This window comes from Capronia coronata, assembly GCF_000585585.1.
Source record: "Capronia coronata CBS 617.96 chromosome Unknown acBCG-supercont1.5, whole genome shotgun sequence".
Taxonomy (NCBI): Eukaryota; Fungi; Ascomycota; class Eurotiomycetes; order Chaetothyriales; family Herpotrichiellaceae; genus Capronia; species Capronia coronata.
Genome location: NW_006912897.1, coordinates 1,481,036 through 1,505,017, shown reverse-complemented (window position 1 = coordinate 1,505,017; position 23,982 = coordinate 1,481,036). Strand labels below are relative to the sequence as shown.

The 23,982-nt window shown below is 53.0% G+C and overlaps 12 protein-coding genes across 12 annotated transcripts; 7 read left to right on the top strand and 5 right to left on the bottom strand.

The window, feature by feature from the left end:
- Nucleotides 1-53: 53 nt before the first annotated feature.
- On the bottom strand, nt 54-1,271 carry A1O1_06208 (alcohol dehydrogenase; the record flags this gene model as incomplete). The annotated part of the gene is made up of 5 exons (XM_007727087.1): nt 54-243; nt 303-839; nt 899-1,007; nt 1,058-1,139; nt 1,200-1,271. The coding sequence occupies 5 exons, from the start codon at nt 1,269-1,271 to the stop codon at nt 54-56; spliced, it is 990 nt and encodes a 329-aa protein (XP_007725277.1).
- A 497-nt stretch (nt 1,272-1,768) lies between these two features.
- A1O1_06207 (uncharacterized protein) lies at nt 1,769-2,898 on the bottom strand (the record flags this gene model as incomplete). The annotated part of the gene is made up of 3 exons (XM_007727086.1): nt 1,769-1,844; nt 1,895-2,105; nt 2,154-2,898. 3 exons carry the CDS (start codon nt 2,896-2,898, stop codon nt 1,769-1,771), a joined length of 1,032 nt encoding a protein of 343 aa, XP_007725276.1.
- Nucleotides 2,899-3,962: 1,064 nt separating this feature from the next.
- Nucleotides 3,963-5,530, top strand: A1O1_06206 (uncharacterized protein; the record flags this gene model as incomplete). Its single annotated transcript, XM_007727085.1, has 2 exons — nt 3,963-4,980; nt 5,037-5,530. 2 exons carry the CDS (start codon nt 3,963-3,965, stop codon nt 5,528-5,530), a joined length of 1,512 nt encoding a protein of 503 aa, XP_007725275.1.
- Nucleotides 5,531-6,193: 663 nt separating this feature from the next.
- On the top strand, nt 6,194-8,547 carry A1O1_06205 (uncharacterized protein; the record flags this gene model as incomplete). The annotated part of the gene is made up of 4 exons (XM_007727084.1): nt 6,194-7,187; nt 7,249-7,532; nt 7,620-7,720; nt 7,809-8,547. 4 exons carry the CDS (start codon nt 6,194-6,196, stop codon nt 8,545-8,547), a joined length of 2,118 nt encoding a protein of 705 aa, XP_007725274.1.
- A 605-nt stretch (nt 8,548-9,152) lies between these two features.
- On the top strand, nt 9,153-10,116 carry A1O1_06204 (uncharacterized protein; the record flags this gene model as incomplete). Its single annotated transcript, XM_007727083.1, has 3 exons — nt 9,153-9,327; nt 9,489-9,902; nt 10,043-10,116. 3 exons carry the CDS (start codon nt 9,153-9,155, stop codon nt 10,114-10,116), a joined length of 663 nt encoding a protein of 220 aa, XP_007725273.1.
- A 726-nt stretch (nt 10,117-10,842) lies between these two features.
- A1O1_06203 (uncharacterized protein) lies at nt 10,843-13,338 on the bottom strand (the record flags this gene model as incomplete). Its single annotated transcript, XM_007727082.1, has 2 exons — nt 10,843-12,733; nt 12,788-13,338. The coding sequence occupies 2 exons, from the start codon at nt 13,336-13,338 to the stop codon at nt 10,843-10,845; spliced, it is 2,442 nt and encodes an 813-aa protein (XP_007725272.1).
- Nucleotides 13,339-14,599: 1,261 nt separating this feature from the next.
- On the top strand, nt 14,600-15,376 carry A1O1_06202 (uncharacterized protein; the record flags this gene model as incomplete). Its single annotated transcript, XM_007727081.1, has 1 exon — nt 14,600-15,376. The coding sequence occupies one exon, from the start codon at nt 14,600-14,602 to the stop codon at nt 15,374-15,376; it is 777 nt and encodes a 258-aa protein (XP_007725271.1).
- A 147-nt stretch (nt 15,377-15,523) lies between these two features.
- A1O1_06201 (uncharacterized protein) lies at nt 15,524-16,702 on the bottom strand (the record flags this gene model as incomplete). Its single annotated transcript, XM_007727080.1, has 1 exon — nt 15,524-16,702. One exon carries the CDS (start codon nt 16,700-16,702, stop codon nt 15,524-15,526), a length of 1,179 nt encoding a protein of 392 aa, XP_007725270.1.
- An 857-nt stretch (nt 16,703-17,559) lies between these two features.
- Nucleotides 17,560-18,303, top strand: A1O1_06200 (uncharacterized protein; the record flags this gene model as incomplete). Its single annotated transcript, XM_007727079.1, has 1 exon — nt 17,560-18,303. One exon carries the CDS (start codon nt 17,560-17,562, stop codon nt 18,301-18,303), a length of 744 nt encoding a protein of 247 aa, XP_007725269.1.
- A 589-nt stretch (nt 18,304-18,892) lies between these two features.
- A1O1_06199 (uncharacterized protein) lies at nt 18,893-19,234 on the top strand (the record flags this gene model as incomplete). Its single annotated transcript, XM_007727078.1, has 3 exons — nt 18,893-18,956; nt 19,015-19,085; nt 19,145-19,234. Coding segments are annotated over 3 exons (225 nt in total), but the record flags the coding sequence as incomplete, so codon positions are not given.
- Nucleotides 19,235-19,371: 137 nt separating this feature from the next.
- A1O1_06198 (uncharacterized protein) lies at nt 19,372-20,094 on the bottom strand (the record flags this gene model as incomplete). Its single annotated transcript, XM_007727077.1, has 1 exon — nt 19,372-20,094. The coding sequence occupies one exon, from the start codon at nt 20,092-20,094 to the stop codon at nt 19,372-19,374; it is 723 nt and encodes a 240-aa protein (XP_007725267.1).
- A 401-nt stretch (nt 20,095-20,495) lies between these two features.
- A1O1_06197 (uncharacterized protein) lies at nt 20,496-23,864 on the top strand (the record flags this gene model as incomplete). The annotated part of the gene is made up of 1 exon (XM_007727076.1): nt 20,496-23,864. One exon carries the CDS (start codon nt 20,496-20,498, stop codon nt 23,862-23,864), a length of 3,369 nt encoding a protein of 1,122 aa, XP_007725266.1.
- Between the last annotated feature and the right edge of the window lie 118 nt (nt 23,865-23,982).

Sequence of the window (23,982 nt, the reverse complement as noted above, 5' to 3'; positions counted from 1 at the left end):
TGTTCATGCAAAGATGCGCTGAGGAGGGTTCAAGTATTCGCCCTATCATATGGTCAGCCAATCTCGAGGGCACCAGAAACAATGACAATGCCACAGGTGACACTTACAGGATCGTTGAATCTCAGGCCTTTATCCAACGAACTGATAGCGCTCAGTTCCTCGGACGAGAGGTCGAAGGAGAAAACGTCCATGTTTTCTGTCTGGCGCTTCGTATCGGCCGACTTTGGGATCACGATGACACCTCTGCGAGCACGGACAGTCAATTTGTGCTGGTCTAAAGCAGTTCATGGCCTCAAGCTTACCGTTGCACCGCCCACTTGAGCAAAATCTGAGCTGGGCTTTTGCGATGTTTCTTGGCTGTGGATGTGATAACATCGTTCTCAAACAGCAGAGCAGTCCCAAGGGCTTTGGGAGTCTGAAGGTCTCGATAACTCAGAGGGCCAAAGCTGGAGTAAGCCGTCACAGCAATGCCAAGGTCTTTGCACAAGTCCAACAGCTGGGGCTGAACGAGATAAGGATGATGCTCGATCTGAAGCATGGCTGGAGGAATCCTTGCAGAGCGCAGCAGGTCCAATAACAGGCCACCCTGGCAGTTACAGAGGCCAATGTTCTTCACCAGACCGGCGTCGACAAGGGATTCCATTGCCTTCCAAGTCGTAGCCAGAGGGATATTGGCCGTTTTGGTCTCCCATTTGTCTGCAGCAATCGACCAACCAGGTGGGTAGCGCTCTGCAGGATCCACATATTGGAGTGGCAGTGGGAAGTGGATGAGGTAGAGGTCGAAATATTCGAGGCCCCAGTCCCCGAGTTGCTTCTTTGCTGCCTGTTCAACGTGCTCGCTATGGTGGTCATGTCAGTCAACGGCATTGAGGCTGGCTCTGGTGAGGATTCGACCTACGGAGAATGGAAGGTTGCCCAGAGTTTCGTGGTCACGAAGATGTCTTCTCTCTTGACTAGACCATCTTTGATTGCCCGCCGAATCCCCTCGCCTGCTTCTTTCTCGTTGCCTGATGACTGGTTAGTGGCGGTATGTAAAACAGTTTCAGGGTACGCTTACCATAGTCGCAGGCTCCGTCAAAGTGACGATAGCCTGTTTTGATAGCATTGTACACAACATCGGATGTGCTGTCGTTTGGTACCTGTCATGGTGTCAGAAATGGCACGACTTCGAGGCCAAGGAACAGGGACTGCCAACCGACCTTCCAGAGCCCGAACCCAACCTGGGCCACCTTTTGCCCCGAAGGCTTGAGGGTGATATTTGGTACAACCATCTTGACTCCAATTTGTACAGATCTGTGAAAGAAGATACAGATTAAACTGATGAGATGCAGCAGGACAAGTTCGAAAGAGAAAAGCAGAAAGCAAGCCACAAGGTTCTGACGGACTGTCAACAGGTTAAATAGCCACCAATACCGTGCAGTACCGAGAATTGCTTCATCGAGTGGGCCGTGCCTGATGCGGCCCAGTGTTTCAATCCTCGTATTGGGAATCGGTGTTGAGGTCAATTTTGAGGATCTTCAGGGCCCAAAATTACCGGTCTTGTCAGGGGTCTTACGGTCTTATTGATTGTTATTACAAAAATCATTTGACCGCTGTAGTGGATCCACCAAAGAATCCCTGGAAATTACGCCGAGTTCCGCATCCCATACAGAGTCAGATACCAGGTACAATGATGCCACCGATTCTGCTGGCCTCGTCCAGCCTCGCCGCCGCCACCAGTCACGCTTTCTTGGAAAGACCATTATATCTTTACTGTGTACTTGGTCAATCATCCCTTGAGGGAGATCTCGTTCACCAGCACCGTTTCCACTTCTTTGCCAGCCTCTACGAATCTGCCATCGTATCTGTTGCGACTGGTCAGTGGAGGCAAGCTTGATTCTGGTATCTGACTTACAGCATGTGGCACATGTGCTCATAATAGTTGACTGCTGGCTTGCTGAGGTTGTTGCTTGCATCGCTGGCACACGCCTCAAGGGGCTTGACCTTTGTGGTCAATGACGGCTCGAAGAAGAAAGGGATCGAGACTCGGGTCTCCTCGCCCCGGTGGATGACACGATGGACGGTGGCAGTGTATCGATTGTTCGTTAGGACATTCACCATATCCCCTATGCGTGCGTCAGTTGCTGCAAGGGATGAAGAAGGGACCTCCATACCGATATTGACAACATATGCTCCCGGGATTGGGTCCGCATTGATCCAGTCGCCATCCTTGGTTTGCACTTCCAGAGCCGACTTGATGTGGTCATCCGCAAGAAGGAACGTCAGACCCCCATAGTCGGTATGCTCTCCGCAAGAGATGCCTTTCTCCCTCTCGTCGATGTCAGGTGTGCTCAAAGGCGGATAGTTGACGAATTTCAATCCCCAGAAGGGGTCAGTAATGATCTCCTCGAAAGCCTTCGCCCCTTCTTCCATCCCCAGTCCATCACCCATCGCTCGCATCAGCGCCTGGCCGACAGGGACTAGACTCTCGACGTACTCCAGGACGGTGGACTTGAGTGTGGACGGCCGCGATGGCCAGAGCTGCGCCCCTCGCAGCATCTCGCTCGAAGGTTGTGGGTATTCTCGATATATGTCAAAGCCTTCAAGGACATCCCTCTTCCCCGAGGTAATGTTCTCGCCCAAGCGAGCATATCCGCGAATCCGGTCCATACTGTGAAAAATCGAGACGTCGTCCTTCTCGGCCTGTGGTAAGGCAAAAAACTCGTGCCCTAGACGCAGCATCTCTTGCCGCAATTCCTCGGGGATCCCATGTCCGACGACGTAGAAAAAGCCAAAGTCTCGACATGCCCGGTGAACAGCGTCCGAAGTCTCTGCGCGATCTGATGCTGTTGACTCGGGATCAAGGTAGGGAGCAATATTCACAATGGGCAGAGAAGCACCTTGATGGTGGTGCGCCATGGTGTCGAATCGAAGACCGGCAGCACGACCTAAGGTAAAGCTCGAGACAGATCGATGGTCCTGGTCTGGCTGGCAGCCTCTAGCCATGTGGCCAGAGATATCAAGGATCCCTATCGACCATGACTATACAGCAAATTCCCTCGGGTCCAGCGATGCATACTGCGACAATCAAAGTGGGCGGATTATGTCCAGAACAGCGACATTCAGGATTATTTCCCTAGAACGTGTAATTTCGAGACAATTGGTTTCCTGAAACGGCATTTCCCAGCCTTGAAGAGGCCTCGTCCTCTTGACAACTGGAGAACACAGCTTGCCGACGGACTGGTTGTGGACACCTACTGACAGCTCCCGGTTGCCGCATGTTGGACAGACAGAGCTCTAGTCCCCTCTATCTCCTGAGAAGACATCTCTTATCGGTCTCCGGTTGCCGAAAGAGGAATAAACAGTGGGGACTTGGGAAATCGACTACTGGGCACTGACCCGTTTGGATTACCAGTAGACAGTCTATCACATCTCGCCTTCAAACGGACTAGGCCGGACCTCATACTTTCTCTCGGGCCAGGATCACTCTCCTTCCTATCACACGACATTCTCGCTTCCTCGATGCCAGAACAAAGGTCGCCGCTAGCACCTATGGATACTTGTTCGTTGATATCGATCGTTTAGGTCCAGGCACATTCGACTGATAACCAGAAGACAGATAACAGATAACGCCAGTCCGATGGGTTACCAAGTGTGGCAAAAGCCCATACCCATCGGTTAACACACACGCAAGACATAGTACATGGCCGCGCGAATAAGACTGACCAAGATCGCAACGTACTGCTGCTGAAACTGTGGAACTGCCCTTGTCTTTTTGGTCACCCTCAGGACGCTTTCAGCCTCGCGCATCGGCAGTGAGTGTGCAAGATACAAACCACGGCAACAGTTGATCATTCAATGGTGAGATTTACTTGAATCATATATTCGATTTGGGCAAATGCTAACAAAAGCGACAGCCTTCCGTGACTGAAGAATCGGCTACAGAGGCCGCCAGTCTTGAAGTTTCCCTGGAAAAAGGAATCATGACGGAGAAAAGGACTCAGGCTGATGCCGGAAGCACCAGAAGCATCGGCGAGGTTGAACCACACGCCAATGGTTGGCTTCAACGGGTCCAACACTTCTCAGCTTTGCTAGACCGGAAGTTGCATATCGAAAGTCGTGGCATAGAGCGCGTCCTGCCCACCGAGCGCGATGATACTCTCAACTATTGGGACATGATGTTCCTCTGGTTCTCCTGCTCCGCCACGATCTCGACGGTGGCTACTGGACTACTCGCAGGACCTTCATGGCTCGGTCTCAGTGTGACGAACGGATTCCTTGCAGTCTTCTTCGGCACAGCCCTGGGCGCGGCCTGCGCAGCTTACATGGGCACATTCGGACCCCGTCTGGGACTTCGACAGATCATTCTTGCCCGCTTTGCCTTTGGCTGGTACGGAGGGAAGCTGGTGGCCCTGGTGAACGCCATCACGGAGCTGGGCTGGTGCTTGGTCGGCGTTGTGATCGGTGGCCAGATCCTCAACTATATCTCAGGAGGCTCCTGTCCGACAGTGGTCGGGATCATCATTCTCTCAGTGCTGTCCTTCGTCGTTGCGGGCTTTGGATACAGTCTGGTCCATTTCTACGAGCGATATGCTTTCATTCCCGGGTTCATTGCCGCCATCATCCTCTGCGCCATCGCTTCGAGACATTTCGACTCCGGCGCTCCCAACCTGTACTCCGGAGCCACGTTTTCCGGCAACTTCTTGACCATGCTTCAGATCTGCTTCGGTTCCGCTTCTGGATTTCTGCCTATCGCAAGTGACTACTATATCACCTATCCTGCGACAACGCCACACTGGAAAACCTTCTCTCTGACATGGGTGGGCATTACCGTGCCTATGGTGTTCTTCCAATCCGTCGGCCTGGCCATCGGTGGTGGAATGGGCACTTACTCCAAATGGATGACGGTGTACTCTGATGAGGGCTACGGAGCTTTGATCGGAACCGCGTTGAAACCTGTGCATGGCTTCGGCACTTTCCTTATGGTCGTCTTCTTCCTTGGTAAGCACAGCAGTTCCTGAAAGGTCTCCCAAAGTCTCGTGGCTAATGACTCCCAGGGCTTATCGGGAACAATATCCCCAACACCTACTCGGCGGGCCTGTCCATCCAGGCGCTCACCCACTACTTCGCCATCGTCCCCCGCCTCTTTTGGACGCTTGTTGCCGTGCTCATCTATGCGATCTGCGGCATCGCTGGTCGCAACAGCTTGATGAACATCATTAGCAACTTCCTCAGCGTCATCGGGTACTGGACCAGTGCCTTGTTCATGATTGTCATTGAAGAGGATCTCATCTTCCGGCGGAACACCGGTTACGACGTCGATGCCTACGCAGACAAGCACAGGTTGCCATGGGGTCTCGCGGCAGTCTTTAGTTTCTTGCTAGGCATTGTCGGCGCCGTGATCGGCATGAACCAGACCTGGTACGTTGGCGTCGCTGCCCGACAGATCGGGGAGATGGGCGGTGAACTCGGGGTCATCTTGGCCTTTGCGTTCACAGGTATCTCATACCCTCCGCTGCGATGGCTAGAACGTCGACACACAGGGAGATAGAAGAAGGGGTCTTTCGGGAAGGAGTGAATAATGATCTGATCTAGAGTGTCACTGAGTACTACATAGATTTACGATGATGCCGGCTATAGCGAGCTCGTGTACGACCTGTTCCAGTAATGGAGGTATTATTGTTTGAGTCAGTTGCATCTTGTCAGCCATGTCCTGTGACAGCAGGCCTGATCTTCTCCGTCCGTGGCGAAGTTGTCTCCTGGCGAATCGGGATGCGGCCAATGCCAATCGTATATAGAGCCGATAATATACCTCAAAGCCTCGTATCATGATCAGCCGCACCCTCTGTATTAGTGGCCGGGTTGACACAAAAAGTGGACAAGATAAGGCTAGAACCATCTCTCTTTCGGTAGTAAGACGCTGACAAGAAGCCTGGATCACCCACTGGCACTCTCCCGGAACACACACCCCTCATCTCCAGACTGCTTACCATGGATCAAGCTTTCATTATCATCCCTTCACGATCCGACTTTGTTGAGTAAGTGGAGATGATCACCATCGACATCTAACAACATCAACCACCGCGCCGTTCACCCGATGAAACACCCGCACTGAATCCAGGAGATTGCGCTCAGGGGGCATCTTGGAATTTGTTCGAGACTACGTTTCCTGAACAGATCAGCATAGCATCCGATATAATCCGTTGCCGTCGACATGTCACAAAGGACCAATTCGCTGGCGTTCGCCAAGTCAGACTGCCACACTTGCAAAGCGCTTCACAGAGTCTGTGACCGTCAGCGACCTATTTGCACGACATGCCAGAACGCCGGGGATGAATGCAAAGGGTTCCAGACGCGTTTGATATGGGAAGGGAGCGACTTGCCCTCCAGACGCGGCGACGACAGTAGGCGGAGGCATGGCATCGAATGCCGCCCAGTGCCATCTGAGACGGCGACGGCGACAGCGACGGAATCAACAAAGGCCAAACGAGCTGGCCACACCAAAATCGGCTCCCAGAGGAGCACGTCGCCTCAAAAACGGGGTCGAGAGTTCTCCTTTGTCAACTGGCCACCAAAGCGCCGGAAGAAGCACTCTAGAAAAGGCGGCGAGGAATCTCAACAGGCACACGCCAGTCCCGTGCCAAAAGAAGAAGATGCATCCGATGCTCATGCTCCAGGAAAGACCGTCGCTGACCCAGCGTCGCAAAAGCCAGTGCCGCCGGTTCCTAACATGAGGCAGAAGCATCAAGACTCCCTACATATCTCGGCGGATTACACGTCTATCATGGGCTCGGCAGATCTACAGCTGACACCAACTGTGCAGACCAACAACATGTTCCGCAGCCCCGTCTTCGACAATTGGCTGCTGCCCGATACAGCAGGAGTCGAGGAGCTGCCGCTCTTCAGCACTGATGCCACATTGGACGGAATGCCAAACCAAGGGTCTGAGCAGCACCCGTCCGCAACCCTGTGGTTGATGGACGGAGCCGAGGAAGATGAGGACGTGGAGGGTACGGTGACGGGCTCGGGCGCGAAGATACAATCTGAGTGGCCGCTGAGGCCAAATTCACCTAGCTCAATGGCCTTGTCAATGGCCACTCTGCACAAGGACACGTTTGATATCGACTCCTTCACCATCCTAGCCTCGATTCCACCCCGAGTACAATATATCTCCACGGCCGATCAGTTCTCCGTCCTGCTTGACAGATGTAAGTCCCTACTCTGACCCACCACCGTGGATTACAGCTCTTTGTTCTGACAATATACTAGATGACCAGGAGTTTTGTACATATCCAGTGACGAACGACTTGGACATCAATCCTTTCCGCTACCGTAGAGAGACGTCTCGCGGGTCTAAACATCTCCTGCACGCAATCATTGCAATTGCATGCCATCACCAGAATTCGTATTCCATCAACAGCAGTCCGCCCGCAGAGTTCTACCAGCATAAAAACCAGGCGGCTGCCTTGTACAAAGCAGCGGTTGAGAATCCGGAAATCCAAGCCCAGGGTCTGGAAGCGCTAGACACCTTGTTGGCTCTATGGTGCATCGATGTAAGTCCTCGCAGCTATCATGCGTCGGCCAAAAGCCGCTGCAGACCTCCTCAAACGGCAAGCTGACTCTTTGTTCTTCTTCTGCAGACTGTGGAATCGGCTCTGAATCCATGGAGAGCTCATCTTTCGCACGCATACTCTCTCCTCGAGCTCGCGGGCGGTATCGATGTATGGTCGCTGTCCTTTAGGTCACAAACCCAGGTGACAATGCTACTATGGCAAGTTCTATTGCTCTTATCTCCTGCGGCCGAAGTACCGCTAACCGTATGATCATAGGTGGGACGCCGTGGTGGCCTTGTTGTCTCGTCGCCCATGCGTGATGCCATATACGTACTTTGAAGCCGTTCTTCAATGGGAAGTGTCGCAGTTCTGGACCTTTTTTGAACTGATCGGCTGTCCGCGCGAGCTGCTCGTGCCTCTGATGCAGCTTGCCCATCTTGCCGGCCAATCCAAAACCAAAGGCAGCATGGGCAAGGCCATGAAAGCGATTGTCACCGAGATCGAGGGCAATCTGCGCAGTTACCAGCCTCCCGACAACGAGGCGGTCTACGACCTCGAGCTTGAAGACGATGAGAGTCTGCAGCAGGCTAGGGATCAGTATCACAGCTGCGAGGCGATACGATATTCGCTACTCATCTACGCTCTGCAAGTATTTCAGGACGATGAAGGAGAAACGACACGGGCTTCTGTGAGCACGAAGCTGAGATATCTGAGTCGGGTGGCTCTGGACCATGTGTGCTCGATTCGGCCATCTTCGCCGACACAGAAGCAGCTGCTATTACCCATCTTCCTCGCTGGAGCTCAGACGACTTTCGACCGACACAAAAATTTCATTCGAGAATATTGCAGACAGTGGTTCGAGACTTTTGGGTACCACATGTTTACCAGCGTCATCGGCATCTTGGAAGAGGTTTGGGCAGGGCAAGATGAGGCTGATCGAGGGCCATGGTGGGGTGAAGTGGTCGATAGATGGCGGCAAGCAGGCCATGGGGACGTTGACTTTTGTTTCGGGTAGATGGACAGATCCATTAACAGATAGAACTATGAACCATAATGCCTTCGAGAGAGACCAACTTGAAGTTACAGCCTCGTCCCCTGCCCTCGTCCCGGGCGCATGACTAATATCTGACTCACTAATCACGGGATCTCGGCTAACCTGCCAAATACGTGCCACGTGACCGAAGCCGCCGTCGATGTCATTCTCTCATTCATCCGCTTGGACACTTCCAGATCCCGTGCCAGGCTCTCGTTCTCATCTCCATTCCATCCAAACTGCGGCGTCCTTCTCCCTCTACGCAAACCACTGTAAACGTCCTGCTCTCGACCTGCCATCAACTCGAATAGTCCGTACAATATAGGCCCCCTCCTCGTCATTCATTTGCCCTTGCAGACCACGAAAAGAACCCGGCTGATAGCCATCCGGCACACGACGCGATAACGATCGAAGTCTGTGGAAGTGCCATCGAGCACGCTGCCACCACCAACAGCAGCATTGAAGGTCCAACCATCTGGTATAGCCGGCCCTACCACCACGCATTGAGCGCAACGACGTCTCGGGCCGCTTGTTCTGCTGGGATCTGAGCATAAATCTCCCGTGTCTTCCGTTCTCAAGCGAACAACATGTGGAGTTGGTTTGGCGGGGCATCGGCGCAGGCCAGGAAAGATGCGCCGAAGAAGGCGATTCTGAGCCTGCGCCAGCAGCTGGACATGTTACAGAAGCGGGAGAAATACCTAGAGAGCCAAATGGCAGAACAAGATGCATTGGCACGGAAGAACATCACCACAAACAAGACAGGTAAGCAAGCTACCCAACACATCCCAGACAACATACACAACCTCCCAAGCCTGGTCTTGCAATATACGTGCTTCTCTGTCTCTCCTTCCTGGAAGGCTCCCATCTGTATGGGTTAGTTCGTTTTTCAGACAGCTCACACAATGTTCTTTTGTATCTTGTAGCCGCCAAAGCCGCCCTTCGACGCAAGAAGCTGCATGAACGAACGCTAGAACAGACGTCGGCGCAGATCGCGCAGATCGAACAACAAATCTACTCGATCGAGGCCGCCAACATCAACCAAGAGACGCTGAACGCGATGAAGAACGCCGGCGCCGCCATGAAGCAGATCCATGGCAACCTGACCATCGACAAGGTCGACCAGACCATGGACGAGCTGCGCGAACAACACGCTCTGGGCGAGGAGATCGCCAACGCCATCACGAATGCGCCCATCGGCGAGCCCATCGACGAGGCAGATCTCGAGGACGAGCTGGAAGGAATGGAGCAAGAAGCCATGGACGAGAGAATGCTCAAGACCGGCCCCACGCCTGTCACGGGCGAGGTCGCGAGGCTGCCTTCTGTTTCTACCGGTCCTAGTAAGTTTCCATCCAGAAAGCCTACATCTGAGATCTTCATAGCAGGAAGTCCTGCCGTTTTGGGGCAACCCGCAATCAGAGACAGGAGACATCCAACAACAATCACATTGGCCAAACCCATACTGACGCTCTTGTAGTAGTCACCAAGCCCTCCACCGTCGAGGAGGACGAAGAGGAAGAACTCAGGAAACTGCAAGCCGAGATGGCCGTGTAATTGGAGCTTTCAGGAGACCAAGCACCTTTTCATTGGCGTGGGAGAAAGCAATTGCACCGGATCATAGGCCGAGTCAACTATGTCGCAGCACGATTGCACCCGGTTCAGTCCTACCGTTCCTCATTCTCATACACTACCTCCACGACCGCCACCGTCACCGCCACCACCCTGGGAACCTTTCTGTGGGATCTGTCTTGCGATTTTTCGAGTTCGGCAATCTCCTCGCGTACGAAGTAGATGGGCGTTTCGCACTGGGGTACTAGTATGGGGGCACGGGTTTTTGCATCAATCATACATTACTAGTTTTGCAAGGTTGTCCATGGGCCCCATGCTTGCCGTCTGTTACAGGAAACAACGATGACTTTCTTCAATTCCGAACTCCCTTCTGGCCTGTTTGCTTCAAGACCGGTACTCTGCCCGCCGATCTATGGCTCTCTCATTACTACTGCGCCATATTCCTCGGAACCACGCTTGGTGGAGGGCGTAAACTTGCCCTAGTAAGAGCCATGCTCTCCATCGTACACGAGGCCCAGTCATGCTGGGAAAAATCTCTGACATCGTTGTTGTTGGATACAGACTTGTATTGGCGCTCCCCGAGGGCGGAGAACATGCCTAAATATGTAGGTATCTCATGCTCGCTTGCAATTGTAGCTGCATCATTTCCATGTAACGTAGAGCATCCAAGCCCTAATCCCAAACGTAGTCCGTGTTTTAATGCTGGAACGTTTAGGACTTGAAGGTCATGCTCTTGCCTGCCAACTCCTTGCCCATCCTGCCCCGTTTCGCCCCGGTGGTGGTGTCCAACGCCTTTGCAAATGGATTCATCCTCTTGCCTCCTTTCGCATCTGTATCGGCTTTTGCTGCCTGCGCCTGCGGCTTGAGAAGGGATTCCGCGCTCGCATAGTCGAACGGTTGTGTCGCCTTGGCCGCGTTCTCGGCGGCAAGTCTGTCGGCTTCCTTCTTCGCCTTCTTCTCTGCCTTCCTCTGTTTTCTGGCTTGACGCATTCCCTCGAATGCAGGGTCCTTCGGCGAGTCGCTAGAGGCATTGGGCGGTTCTGCCCCCAGGGTCGACACTGGCAGATCTGCTGCCTCCGTCGTTTCGTCCGCCTTCCGCTTCTTCGCAGTAGCCGCGTCTTTCAGTGTGAAGATCTCGGCTTCCTTGGGTTGAGATTGTGCTTTGACAGCGGGTTTTGTGGTTGCAATGGGCTCGGCTTCGACAGGGGTCGCCTGTTCAGCGGGAAGGGGCTCTTGCGCAGGATCTTGCGGGACAGACGGCAGAGGCAAGACGGACTGGAGCGCAGTCATCACGGTGTCTAGTTGGGCAGGCAAATGTGCAAGCTGCGGAGTGATGCCACCCCAAAACATGGATGCCGAAGAGCGCGTGGCGACCGGCGTTTCGACGTCCACATCCACATCCATGCCACCATCATAATTCAATGAAGCTGGCGAAGCACCGACGTCGCCACTGGCAACCAATTGCTTCAAGGTCGCGCCTAGCCCCTGGATTGTGGTTGCTGCAGGTTCTCTTTTCTCCCTTGGTAGTCGGCGTGGCGCGATGCCGTACACCTCCTCATTATGCTGCAACACTTCCTGAACAGAAGGTCCAGTACGGCCCTCGAATTTGCCGGTCTTGACAGCTTCGAGTAACTCAGGTAAGTGGTCCAAGACTGATTTTGGGGCACTGCCTCTGAAAACGGCGTGGAAATTGAAATTTGACGTGGGCATACTCTCTGCAAGCTGCCAGAGGATGCGATTCGGAAGAATGTACTGTAGACCTTCATCTAGCTCTCGTGCTTTCCGGTCTCGCCAGGCATGAACGGCTCGGAAAACACCAAACTGTTCGTTGCTGAACCGGACAGATCGTTGCAGTAGAAGTCCCAGCCACCCAAGTGGGCCACGCCCGCTTTCCATGTCATACACAGAGCGCTCGTAAGTCTGGAGGGCCTCTTTCTTCGACTGCGCCAGTACATAATCCGTGAGATTTTCGGCCGGGTTGGAGCTTTCAATCAACAGGTTGCGAAGATTGTCGTAGATGTTGAGCAGAAAATGAGTATCTGAACGGGCATAATCTACTAGCTCCTTGGGAAGAGGTCGTATTCTCCAGTCCGCGGTCTGGTATTGTTTCTGGGCCTCGAAATTTGCAAACTGGTGCAGCAGATGCTTCAAGCCCTTGCCGGGAAATTGAAGGGCGCAACATGCGTGGTAGGTATCGAAGAGGCCCACGACGTACAGGCCGAGATCTCTTTGCAGCCAGATGATGTCCATGTTGGAGCCATGAAACACTTTCAGGATCTTTGGGTCGGTAAAGACTTCGTTCAGGATTTGCAAGTTCTCCCGCCATGGTTTTAGAGTGTCAATGATCCAATCTTTTTCCCTGGTGCTGATCTGCATGAGACACACCATACCCACGTATGAGCGCTGGTCATTATGCTCAAGGTCAATCGCAATTTCTGAAGCGCCCTTCAACTCTTCCAGCATTTCCCTCACTCCTTCCTCAGTGTCGACGAATATCGGCTTACTGTCCTCCGGTGGTGCAAATGGAACAGGAGGCCTGGATTCATACACCGAAGCTGGATAGGTGTATTGCTCGATCTCGTGTAGGTATGGGTGCTTGTAACTATACCACCGTCAGCGCTGCGAGAACATCCCTTGTCCTAGGTACTAAACTCACCCTGTGTCCTCATTACCGATACTCTCGTCCAAAGGAACGATAGCATGCGGCTTCTCTCTCAGTAGAGGTTTCCATGGTTTTGTCTCGGCGTTGTTCACGTGTCGATCGAATTGGAGCTGGGGCTTCTGAGTATTCTCTGAAGCCCATGCGTGAAGTCCTCTTCCTGTCCTGACTCGCTTGGCTGGAGGTTCTGGATCTTGACCAGGGCTTTGACGCTTAATGACGCCAGAGTATTCATCAAGTGCGGAATCCGCCTTTTCAAGGAGGTCGTCAACCACGTCGACTATTCCACGCCAATTGTCCTCGATGTCATCCTGGTCTCGCACAGCAGGGGGTTTGAGAGTGGTATCTTTAGTGGCAGCCTTGAGCAGACTGCTGGTCAAGCGCAGAAGATGCGTGTTCTGACGGTCAAGGGCACGGGACAGCTTTTCGCTGGACGAGCGATGGAAACTCAGATCTTGGTTAGAGATTTGAGTTGCCGTCCTCGTCACGTCGATGAGGGATGATTGTATGAGATCTTGAAAAGACTTGAAGTCCGCGGTCAAGTCCATGGCTACGATAATGGACAGTAACACAAGTCCTCATAGGTATATTTTTGCCAAAGGAACTCGGTCGAGAAACTTACGTGCTTCTCATCAGGTCAGTTTCATCGACTGTCGCAGCATCTGCAAAAGTCTCCAAAAGTTGAATTCCTCCCCACAAGTGCCAAACATGCCAAACATGCCCATTAGCGCCACCCTAAAACCACGGCGCCGCATTTTATAATCTCATGCAGATTGGATTGCCGTACGGTGGATCTCTAATCCTTCAAGCGCCTTCGACTCCTGACGATTGTTCGTCACTAGGCTGCAGGATCCTAATCATCTTTCTCCCATCCATGAACCAGCCTCAGAGACGTGAGGTTCTGGTGGTGAACTCAGAGAATTGCCATGGTTGGTACTTTCAAAAGCACTGGCTGTGCAAACTGTCGAAAACGCAAGAAGAAGGTAAAGCATTGCAATTGTCGCTCTTGACTTGAGGTATACGGGCAATACTGAACGTCTACATGCCAGTGCGATGAAGAGCTCCCCGGATGTGTGGCATGCTTGAAAGCTGGGTGGAAGTGCCCAGGCTATCGCAGACGTTGGAAGTTCGTGAATGAAACTGCCCAACTCATTGCGCTGTATCAAAGAAAGAAATATATATTCGAAGATCTCGACGAGCCTCAATGTCCAGATTCAGCACGGCCAGATCACCCTCCTCATGGCATGGTTACCCGACAAACAGCTGTTCTAGTCAACCATGATACTACCCTCCTACATAACCCGCTTACCCGTCTGAATCAGCTTTGTTCTGCGCTGAGTTACATGCTTAACGGGCGAGAAAGTCAAATTCGGTTTCCTATCGGGTCCTTCGGTGGGTTTCTGAGCATGATACCCTGTCGTCTTGGCCGCAATACTGCGTTAGATGACTCCGTTTCATGCATTTGCAGCATATACACCGATGTGCTGAGGTTTCAGACGGCGGCTTCTACGGATTCATTTCGACTCTATGCAAAAAGCCTGAAATCCTTACGAAGAGCATTGGGTTCGCCACAAGTCCGAACCGAATCTGAGACAATATGTGCTTCTATCTTGTTGCAGCTTTGCGAGGTAGGTCAAGTGCTTGTCTGCATGTATAACGGTCCAAAGGGGAACTGCTGATGCTCAGAATACATATCTGCAGCTGAATCTGAGTGCCAACACCGGGCGATGGAATAGTCTCTGCAGGGGTTCAAAGCTCCTGATTGAAGAGTGCGAGCCTGCTCGCTTCTCACAACCTTTCGAAAGATCAATGCTTGAGTCGCAGCGAGCTTGGTTTGTGAGTGAAGCTCTTGTTCGACGGCCCAGTGGCTGTATTGTAATGCTGAATCTCATTTGGCTGTGCACACAGATCGTCCAAGATGTCGGATCCGAGGATCGTTGTTTTCTGGCCCACCCACGTTGGCAAGCACTATTCGAGGCTTCTGCAAGACCAAGTGCCGTCGAATGGCCTTCGGGCTTCTCGCTACGTGCGCAGCTTTGTGATTTCCTTGTCCAAATCCCGGAACTCATCACAGAAGTCTCAAACATTGTCGAGTCTTTGAATACAAATGCTGTCGTGTCGGTTGGCCTTGCGGACCGGCACCAAAGTGCTCTGCTTCGAACATCATCCATCAAGAAGTCGGTTGAAGGCTGGTATTCCACGGACCTAGAACCCCGAAGGTCCCTTGTCACCCTACAGCCAGATGACGAACAGCCCAATAGCGACCACCTGGCAGCATATCTAGCGTCAGCTACTCAGACGGAATTCCCTCAGCCGGATCTACTCATAATGATCGTTCATTGTGTTTCGAATCACCTTATGGTCAGATTGGACACATTATTGTCGAGTCTGATCTCGAGTTCACCCTATGACATCGACAGAACAGGCCTTTGCCCTTGTTTGGCAACTATGCTGACAAGGAGAGATGCCGCCTTCCAATATTGGAACGTCGTCAAGTCTATCTCTCAGGTAGCTGCAAAGCCCCTGGAATATGGCATACGGCAGCTTTGGGCCAACGATACCGCAGGTCTTGACCCTTTTGCTTGAATTCTTATAATGACAATCCGGACTAATGTCATATGATATGTAAATGGTCATGCTAACGACAATCTCAACGGCTGCTGCGACAAGAGAACGGCAGTTGGCTTGGCAAGTGGCAATCTGCGGTGGTTTGATGGTTCCCTTTGACCCTTTCTAACGTCCTTGGAGTCGTCGGGCCATCTCGTCAATGCCATCGGCACTGAAATGGCCTATGAGACCTTTCTCAGTCTTGCGGGCATTCTGCTCTGCGCGCTCCCACATCACCTCCTCATATTGTCGGATCGCGTCTGGAAGTCGGCTCGCATCACCGGCACAGCCGATCACGGCTTTGGCTAGATCCATTGCGTCAAGCATGGCCAGATTGACGCCGACCCCAGCGAAAGGGGTCATCAAATGAGCTGCGTCTCCAACGAGCGTAACTCCAGGGTGCGTTTCCCATCTCATGCCGATGGGTAGCATCCACATTTGCCGAGGGATCAGCTGGTCGTTGGCGTCGAGAACGGCTCGTTTCAAGTCAGGTGCGCAGTCGTTGAAATACCGGTCCAGCAGGGCTTTCTTTGCTTCCTCAGGTGAGGCCCAATCAATGCCACATGTATTTATCCAATCTTCCGGCTGCCGCACCCCAACGTAGACTCGAATCCTATTTTCACCATCCCTCTGACACTGGATGGCACGGCCTTCGTCGAACATGAAGCAGCTTCCTGCGCCAACAAATTCTCCTAGCCACTGATGCCGCTTGTCGACCTCGAGCGCCCAGAGCTCGATCCCAGTGACGCCCGAATAAGAAGGTTTCTGCTCAGTAAGAAAGTTGCGCACTCTGGACCACGCGCCGTCGGCGCCAACAACCAGATCAAACCCTTCTTCGACACTGTCTTGGAAGTGCAGATCATACCTGCCCGGTATGGACGTCGATGCTGCGACGGAGACGAGCTTTTTGTCCCAGATGACCGTGTTCGGCTGCAAAGAATCGAGCAGCAGTTGTCGCAACTTTGTACGGTCGACCTCGGGGCGATCGGCATGTTCTTCGGGCCTGCGGCTGCCGGCCACATTCTCGTCGAGAACCACAGTGCCATCGTATTTGATGAGTTTCAACGCCTCTCCTTCCGGGCGCGCGACGCGCCTGAATTCCTCGAGCAGACCCGCTTCTCGGAGAGCCTGTTGCCCGCCGTTCCGATGGAGGTCAATGCTACCACCTTGGTCACGACGGTCAGGTGTTTTGTCCAGCTCAAAGACTGTGCAGGTAACATTGTAATTTTGGAGAATCCGTGCCAACGTTAGACCGGCCGGGCCGCCTCCGACGATTGCAATTCGCATGCTGCTGCTGTTGTTCATAGTGTTGGTGTTCAAGTCCAGTCACCGATGTATCTATCTGATGGGATGTTGCTTGCTCTCAACGCACCAAAGGCATGTATTTATACACGGATTCCCCATATCACTCGACTCCAGACCACGTTCGGTGCTGGACGCATGAGCATCTCATCTCGGCGTGGAGCCAGCCTGATGATGCTAGCCGCATGTTACTGATTGGCGACTGCGCAACATGCAACCATATGGTGCAGTCCGACCCTGAATCCTAAAGAGGAGCAATCCTTACGGTAGATTGCTCAGAGGTGTGGCGCGAACCAGCCTTCGGCCATATCTTGTATAGCGAGCCTCGCGCCGGGCGATAAACCCGAATGGCGGCCTCGGGATGTGGTGTCCCGCAAAGACAATTCAGGTGTGGATGCATCTCATTGGCTACAGCGCAACATCAACCCCTATCCACCCTTCAGCCTGGTCCGTCCACTTCGAAAATACTCAGTGGCAGCCTGGCTTGTGCAATTCGGGACGCAAATACTTGTCAGCGTTAACATCAACTGCCTCGCTGACTACACTGATGTGCGAAGGGTGATATAACAAAGTGCGCAATCATTTGGCAAGTACGGAGTGTTGTTTGATATCGCTTTGTCCATTCTTGCAGACCCATTATTTGGGTGTGACGGCTTAACAAGGTATAAGTTGAGCGTTCGATTCTGAGCCCATTACCCACGCCTGCGTTCATTGCGTTGGTCCTGCTTCTCAAGTTTAAATCTCTGGAAGAGTCCATCCACTTGTGACACAAAGCCTTTGTTTACCATCATCAAACGCAGTCGAATCTCCCCCCTTTCTCTCTCTCTCTCTCTCCTCTCTAACTCGGCCAAATTACGATCATGGATTCAACCATAGGCTCACTCTTCCGAGTCTTCCCAAGCGACCCTATTATGGAACAGATCGGTGTGATAATATGCAGCCAACGCCCCCGCCGGGCAGGTCCACAGATTGCAACATTCGTTCTGGACACACTGAAGCAGTACCAAGCCGGTCATCCATCTTCGCGACCGTATCAATTCATGCTCATCGACCTCGCCGAACATCCACTGCCGATGTATGACGAGCCAGGCATTCCATCTCGCATCCACTCCTCGGCGGGATACGCCCACTACCACACTCGAGCCTGGTCAGACTTGATCAACAGCTTTGCAGCGTTCGTCTTCGTCACCCCACAGTACAACTGGGGCTATCCGGCCGGCCTCAAGAATGCACTCGATTACCTCTACCACGAATGGGCAGGCAAGCCGGCCATGGTGGTCAGTTACGGCGGGCATGGTGGGCATAAAGCAGCGATGCAGTTGAAGCAGGTCTTGCAGGGCTTGCACATGAAGGTTGTGCCACATCATGTGGCGTTGCAGTTCCCAGATCGAGAATTCATGGAGCGAGCCTCTTCTGGCGCTGATCTGGGGCTTCGGGTTTTCAACGAAGCCGAGCCAGGTGAGAGACTCTGGGCGCAGGAGGGCAAGGACATGCACATTGTCTTTGCGCTGTTGCTGGAACGATTGTTTGGTGAAGCAGATGAGGAATTTGGACTAAGAAATATCGAGGGGTGTGCATGTTCGGATGCACAATCACACTCCTGATCACATTTCTTCAACATGCTGCGGATGACAGACTAGGGACAGGCAAGGCAGTCTCGGCAGGTCATCGCAGGTCTTGCTTTTCGTTCGGCAGTCGAATTACACGGCCTAGCATAGCAATCCCGAGAACACTCAGAATGACACGAAAATTGCACTCTGGCGTCAGAATGGTGTAGTATGCAGCAAAGTGATAGGAGGCACATCTGACAGTAATAGCGACAGTGGCATCACGATGGCAGCGATGAGAGAGTGGAAGATGGTAGAGCAGTGAAGATAGATACCAAGCTAGATGCAACTTGAATGAGCTGCAGTGGAATGACAAAATATCTGTCTGACAGAATGTTGTGACACCGGAACAACTGTTCTTCCGATCCGGCACCCAACCTGGAGAAAGGAGCCTCATTGGCTCTCCCTTCAAGTTGAGATGCTCTTGTTCGCCTCCAACCTCCAACTCTTATGACTTCAAGACGAAACTGTTTTTCCACAGTCACTCATACATTCAGTCTATCGTTCACATCGACTCGAAAATGTCGGCTTCGCTCGCCTCCGAGTGCAATGAAGTCAAAGAGTACGTTGGACCATCCTCACCGATGTTTTGGCACAGCTAACTGTCGACAGGAAGTATGACACATGCTTCTTAAAGTGGTATTCCGAGAGTATATCTGCACCATTTTCCATCACTGAGAATGCCATGAGCTGAGACGATTCTTTCAGAATACATCCGCGGCAACTCTTCCACAGACGAATGCCAGCCTCTCTTTCGGCAGTACAAGTCCTGCTTGACTGTGAGCACCTTGACATGCGAATTCCTTCCTGTTTGGCAAACGCTGACGGCGCAACACAGAAAGCGCTGAAGGAGAGAGGGATCGACTCTATGCTGAATGAGGCTAGGGAAGGCACCTCTGAGACTGATGATGAACACTTGCGGCGGTAGCCATTGATGCGACGCAACCCCGGGAGGACCGCCTCGCTTCGCTTCAGAATGACTCCGACTGCTGGTTTTGACGAACCATGTCAGGACCGCACCATGATTCCTCCTGACCATATTCCGATTATTCCACCATCTACCAATCACCTCTCCACCACCAGATCAGATCTCAGAACCCATTTCTCACCACTCGTCACCTCCCTCCCTGCATGGAGCATACAGTCTTCGCCATGCTTATGCAGAAGACCCATGCCAGCTTCGGGTTCCACCATGATAGGGTCCGGGGTCTTCTCTCCCCTCTTGCGGACGGTCGGGTAGAAGGCGGTCTCACCGCCTTCACAGGTTGTTAGGTATATCAAAAGCGTCCAAGTGGTTTTGGCGGGCACTTTCTCCTCGCCAAACTGTAGTCTATTACTCTCATCATAATGCGGGTCGAAAAAGTGGCCTGGACGATATCTGTACACTCTTATATTTGGATTCAATCCAAGCACCTTCCCTCCAAAGATAGTCGGATCCTCAAATGATTCTACCAGATATTGAAGCCCACTCTGCTCCCAGAGCATTCTAGCGAAGACCGTATCCTCGATTTGGAAACGGTCGTTGACTCGCACTGCTTCTCCACGTTTAGGGTTCCCCGGCGTGGTATTCAAGGGAAGTGCGGACAGGAATGACACATAGGCTTTGCATAGGTTGGAGGTGAACAAATTCCGCACGAGAAGAATCTGGCCTGGACACAGAGTCTCTAAGGCGAGGTGTTCGGCAGGAATCAGAGGAGTCAACGGTGGCCAGTTTGGCACTTGTGGTCTGACGACTTCTTTGATCGAGGCCGCTGATTTGGCAGGCTTTTGTTTTCCTCGCGGAGCCATGATGGACGGTGACTCATGATAGAGATGTAGCGATGTAGAGCCAAAGTCTCCAGCATGTGTCCAAATGGCCAGTAGTAGTAGCAGTAGCAGTAGCAGTACTAGTAGTAACTAGTATCTCCTCTATCACCTTAGTGAAAAAGTCCCCATGCTGGAGACTCGGGGTCCAAACAAAATCTGAGATGGAGCCACAGTCGATCGGATCTGATTGGCTGGCTGCTTGACTAAATCACCCGCAGCCAATCACCGTCCCTTATTCGTCCTGCGCCCGCCGCCTCGAGACTTTGACGATGCAGAACTTCATGTTCCCGTCTTTCTTCGCAACCAAGTCTTGCGCCGCGTCCTCGACACAGTCGAACCTCGTGCGCTTTTCCCCCCCGGCCCGTGAATTCGCAGACCTCGTCATGTCGTCGCAGGCTATCGCGACGTCAACAAGAGGTCTGCCGGATTTCTCCTCCCATCCGCTCGACCTGCCCGACTTTCCAGATCCAACATGGTCCGATCGCTCGAATCCTCACGACGAGGCCGCGGAGCCGAAACCCCAAGATGAACCGCCGCAAACGAACCTCGCTCAATCTCCTGGCGCCGAACACCCATCTTGGAGTGAGATGGATACACAACAACGAAGTCAAGCCGTTGGGAACCTCCTGGCGGCATTGGCGCCCATAAGTCCCACCCAGACCGCAACTGCGACCGCGGACGCAGATGCCAACGCAGATGCAAATGTAAACCAAGGGTCGCCTACAAACAAAACCGAAGCCACATTCAAACCGACAGACGAGAATGACCCTATCGACGTCCCTGCTGCAACCGAAGCAACCAACGACAACATCAATGCCGATCCTAGTATCTCTCTTCCTCCGCTTCCTCCACTGAGCAACGATGAGTTCCTAGATGCGAATCCCCAATCTACCTTTTCTCCTCCCTTACCAGAACCACCAACCGACCCGACGCCAGCAAATCAAGGGCCAGCAACGCTTATGCCCTCGGTATCGCAGATGGAATCCCAGACTCCTGCTGCATCTCCCGGCCCTCTTCCTGAACGAAGAGAAATCGAGGCTTTCGCAAAGATCGAGTTCGAAGACGGCAACTACTACATTACAACGTATGCCTGTGAGCTGGGACGGGATGCCTTCGCATACAGAGCAGCTCTTGCCAGAGCGGAAGAGGCGCGCCAGGCCGAGCAAGATCGCACTCAAAGTTCCAGTGGGAGGCGGTCTGAGGGGATGCCAAAGCCTAACGATAGCCAAGTCCAAGGAAGTGTCGTCAGTGAGGCTGGAGGGTTTGGAGGTGTCGACGATGGTCCGGTTCTGCAAGATGGCGACCGCCGCAATCCTGATCCGCTTCATTCTCAATCCTCCGACCGATCTGCTGGTAGCGTGGTGAAGCCTCAAGAAGTCCTCATCAACCCGCCCCTGATCCCCTTCGATTACCACAAGATGGCTGAGCGTCAGGCACAATTTGAACACGAGAACGAGCCCGAAGCGGACAACGAACAACCGGCTCCGGTCACTGCAGACCATATCCCTGATGCTCACAACTGCCCGCTTATTCCGATTCATGCGATGCGCACTTCACAAAAGTCCGAAGTTGAAAACCACAGAAGTATCTCTCGACGACACGTCAAGATTCAGTGGGACTTTGACAAGGATTGCTTCTCGATGAAAGTATTAGGGCGGAATGGTGCTTTCTTGGATGATCAGTATCTCCCCCGGGGTGGGGTTAAGCGCCTCCGAGATGGGTCAAAGATACAAATCTCAAACGTCTGGATGACATTTCGCCTACCAAACCAGAGGAGTGAACCGATATCTGAAGATTCCGAACGTGATCGAATGGAGGAGACCCCTTCTGCACAACGCAACACTTCGCCAACGCCGAACGAAGAAGATGAGGATGAGGATGCGAGCCTATCGCCTTCGCGCAGTGGCAAGACGAGGACTAGAATCGTTCTGAATACTTCGCAGCAACCGTCACCATCAATTGCGGATCCTCTGATTGGACCTGACGGTCAACCTATGCCGCCGAGGAAACGGGGGCCTGGAAGGCCACCCAAGGACGGGATCATGTCTACTCGAGAGAGGAGAGAAAGGGAAAAGGCGCAAAGATTGGCCGAAGCCAAAGCGGCCAACGGAGGCAAGACTCCACCGCCGATGTTGAAGGGGAAATTTCCGAAGCCTATTGTAAAGGAAGAGGTTATCATCCCCGACATGAGAACAGAGAAGAGGAAGTACAAGAAACGAAAACGACCCGGAGAGGATGGCGATATTGTACAGTCAATTGAAGGAGGTGAAGTCGACGTCCCTAGTGAGACGGAAAAGGCGCCGGTGAAGAAAGCGCGACAATCCAAGTCACCTTCGCCAGATTATCCCCCAGCGGAAAGCTTGACGGAAGAGCAGCTTGCACGACCATCCGAACCATATGCTCGGTTGATCTACGACATTCTGATCGACATACACCCGAAGGCTCTTCCGCTGAAACAAATTTATCGAGCGTTGAAGCTGAAGTTCCCTTTCTTCGTCCACCGAGTGGATTCGGAGGGCTGGCAGAGTAGTGTTCGACACAACTTGAATCAAGAGTGGAACAAACTGTTTGAGAAAGGAGAGAAGGAGGGCAAAGGGTTTGCGTGGAAGGCCATACCTGGCGCTCTTCAACCACAAGCTGAAAGAAGACGAGCCGCTCAGCAAGCTGCAGCAAACAAACCAAAACCGCCTCCCGCACCACGTCAACCCCCTCCTCCAGGATCTCATCCTCCGTTGAACTGGCAAAATACTCCCTTTCCTCAGCAAAACGGTATGCCACCCCGCGGTCCTCCACCTTTCTTCGTCCAAGGTCCACATGGTCCAATGCCGCCTCCACCCAACGGTATGCCTTGGCCTCCGCCCCCTCCACCACCGGGTGGAATTCCATCTTCAGCCTCACCAAATCCAAACGGACACGTTCCTCCACACATGCAGCCCGGTCAAAATCCTCCTCCCCAATTCTTCCCACCTCCCCAGGGAGGTCGTCCGCCATTTCCTCCCCAACCGCCTGTCCAGCCTGGTGGTGCTTCTCAACCCAACGCTGCCACGGCGCAAGGACCGCCTCGTCCCAACTCGGCAGCCGCAACACCAGTGCCACCTCCACCCATTCCATCCAGTTCCTCCGCATCTCGAAACATGCCCTGCTCGACCGACGGATTGCTCGCCATCAGACGCTTCGAAAACGCCATGTATGATCAAGTGCGCGACCCGGCGAAGATTGAGGAGTGGCAGAAAGTGTTTGCGTCTGTCAAACGACGGTTGCTGCATGGCGCCCCGCATTCTTCTTTGCCTAATGGAGAGACCAAGGAGGAACTTACCATCATGGAACACGTTCGGCGGTTCATTGATCGTTTCAAAAACCCCAACTTTGTCGGCTTCTCCATCGAGCAGACCAGAGGCACTGGGTCGCCGGCTCCGACGACGGCGACAAGCGGCGCAGTTCAGTCGGCCGAGCCATCATCTGCGCAGCCATCACAATCTGCGACTGCACCAGTTCCGACTCAGGCTGTCTCCAGTGCCAAACCTGTCGCGGTTGAGACCACGAAAGAGGCTCCAAAGGATGCCGTTCCTCAACCTCCGCCAACAATTGATACCATCATTGGGGGTGAAGTCAAAAACGGTGCTGACAACGGTGACAAGAATGGAGGCGCCGAGCAGCTCAAGGCCCCGGTCGATGTTCAGCCCAAGATTGAAGCCAACAATGAACGATCCAAAGTCTTGACCGACAAACCCTCTGTTAACGGTGCAGCCTAGGGATTAGACGCGACAAGTTGAGCATTTTCTATCCACCAGTGTCAGGAGTATTTGGCGTCTCTCTTGGAATTCATGTCTTGTCGCATGGCTGCTGCAGGAAGGTAGTGGTGCTGAACAA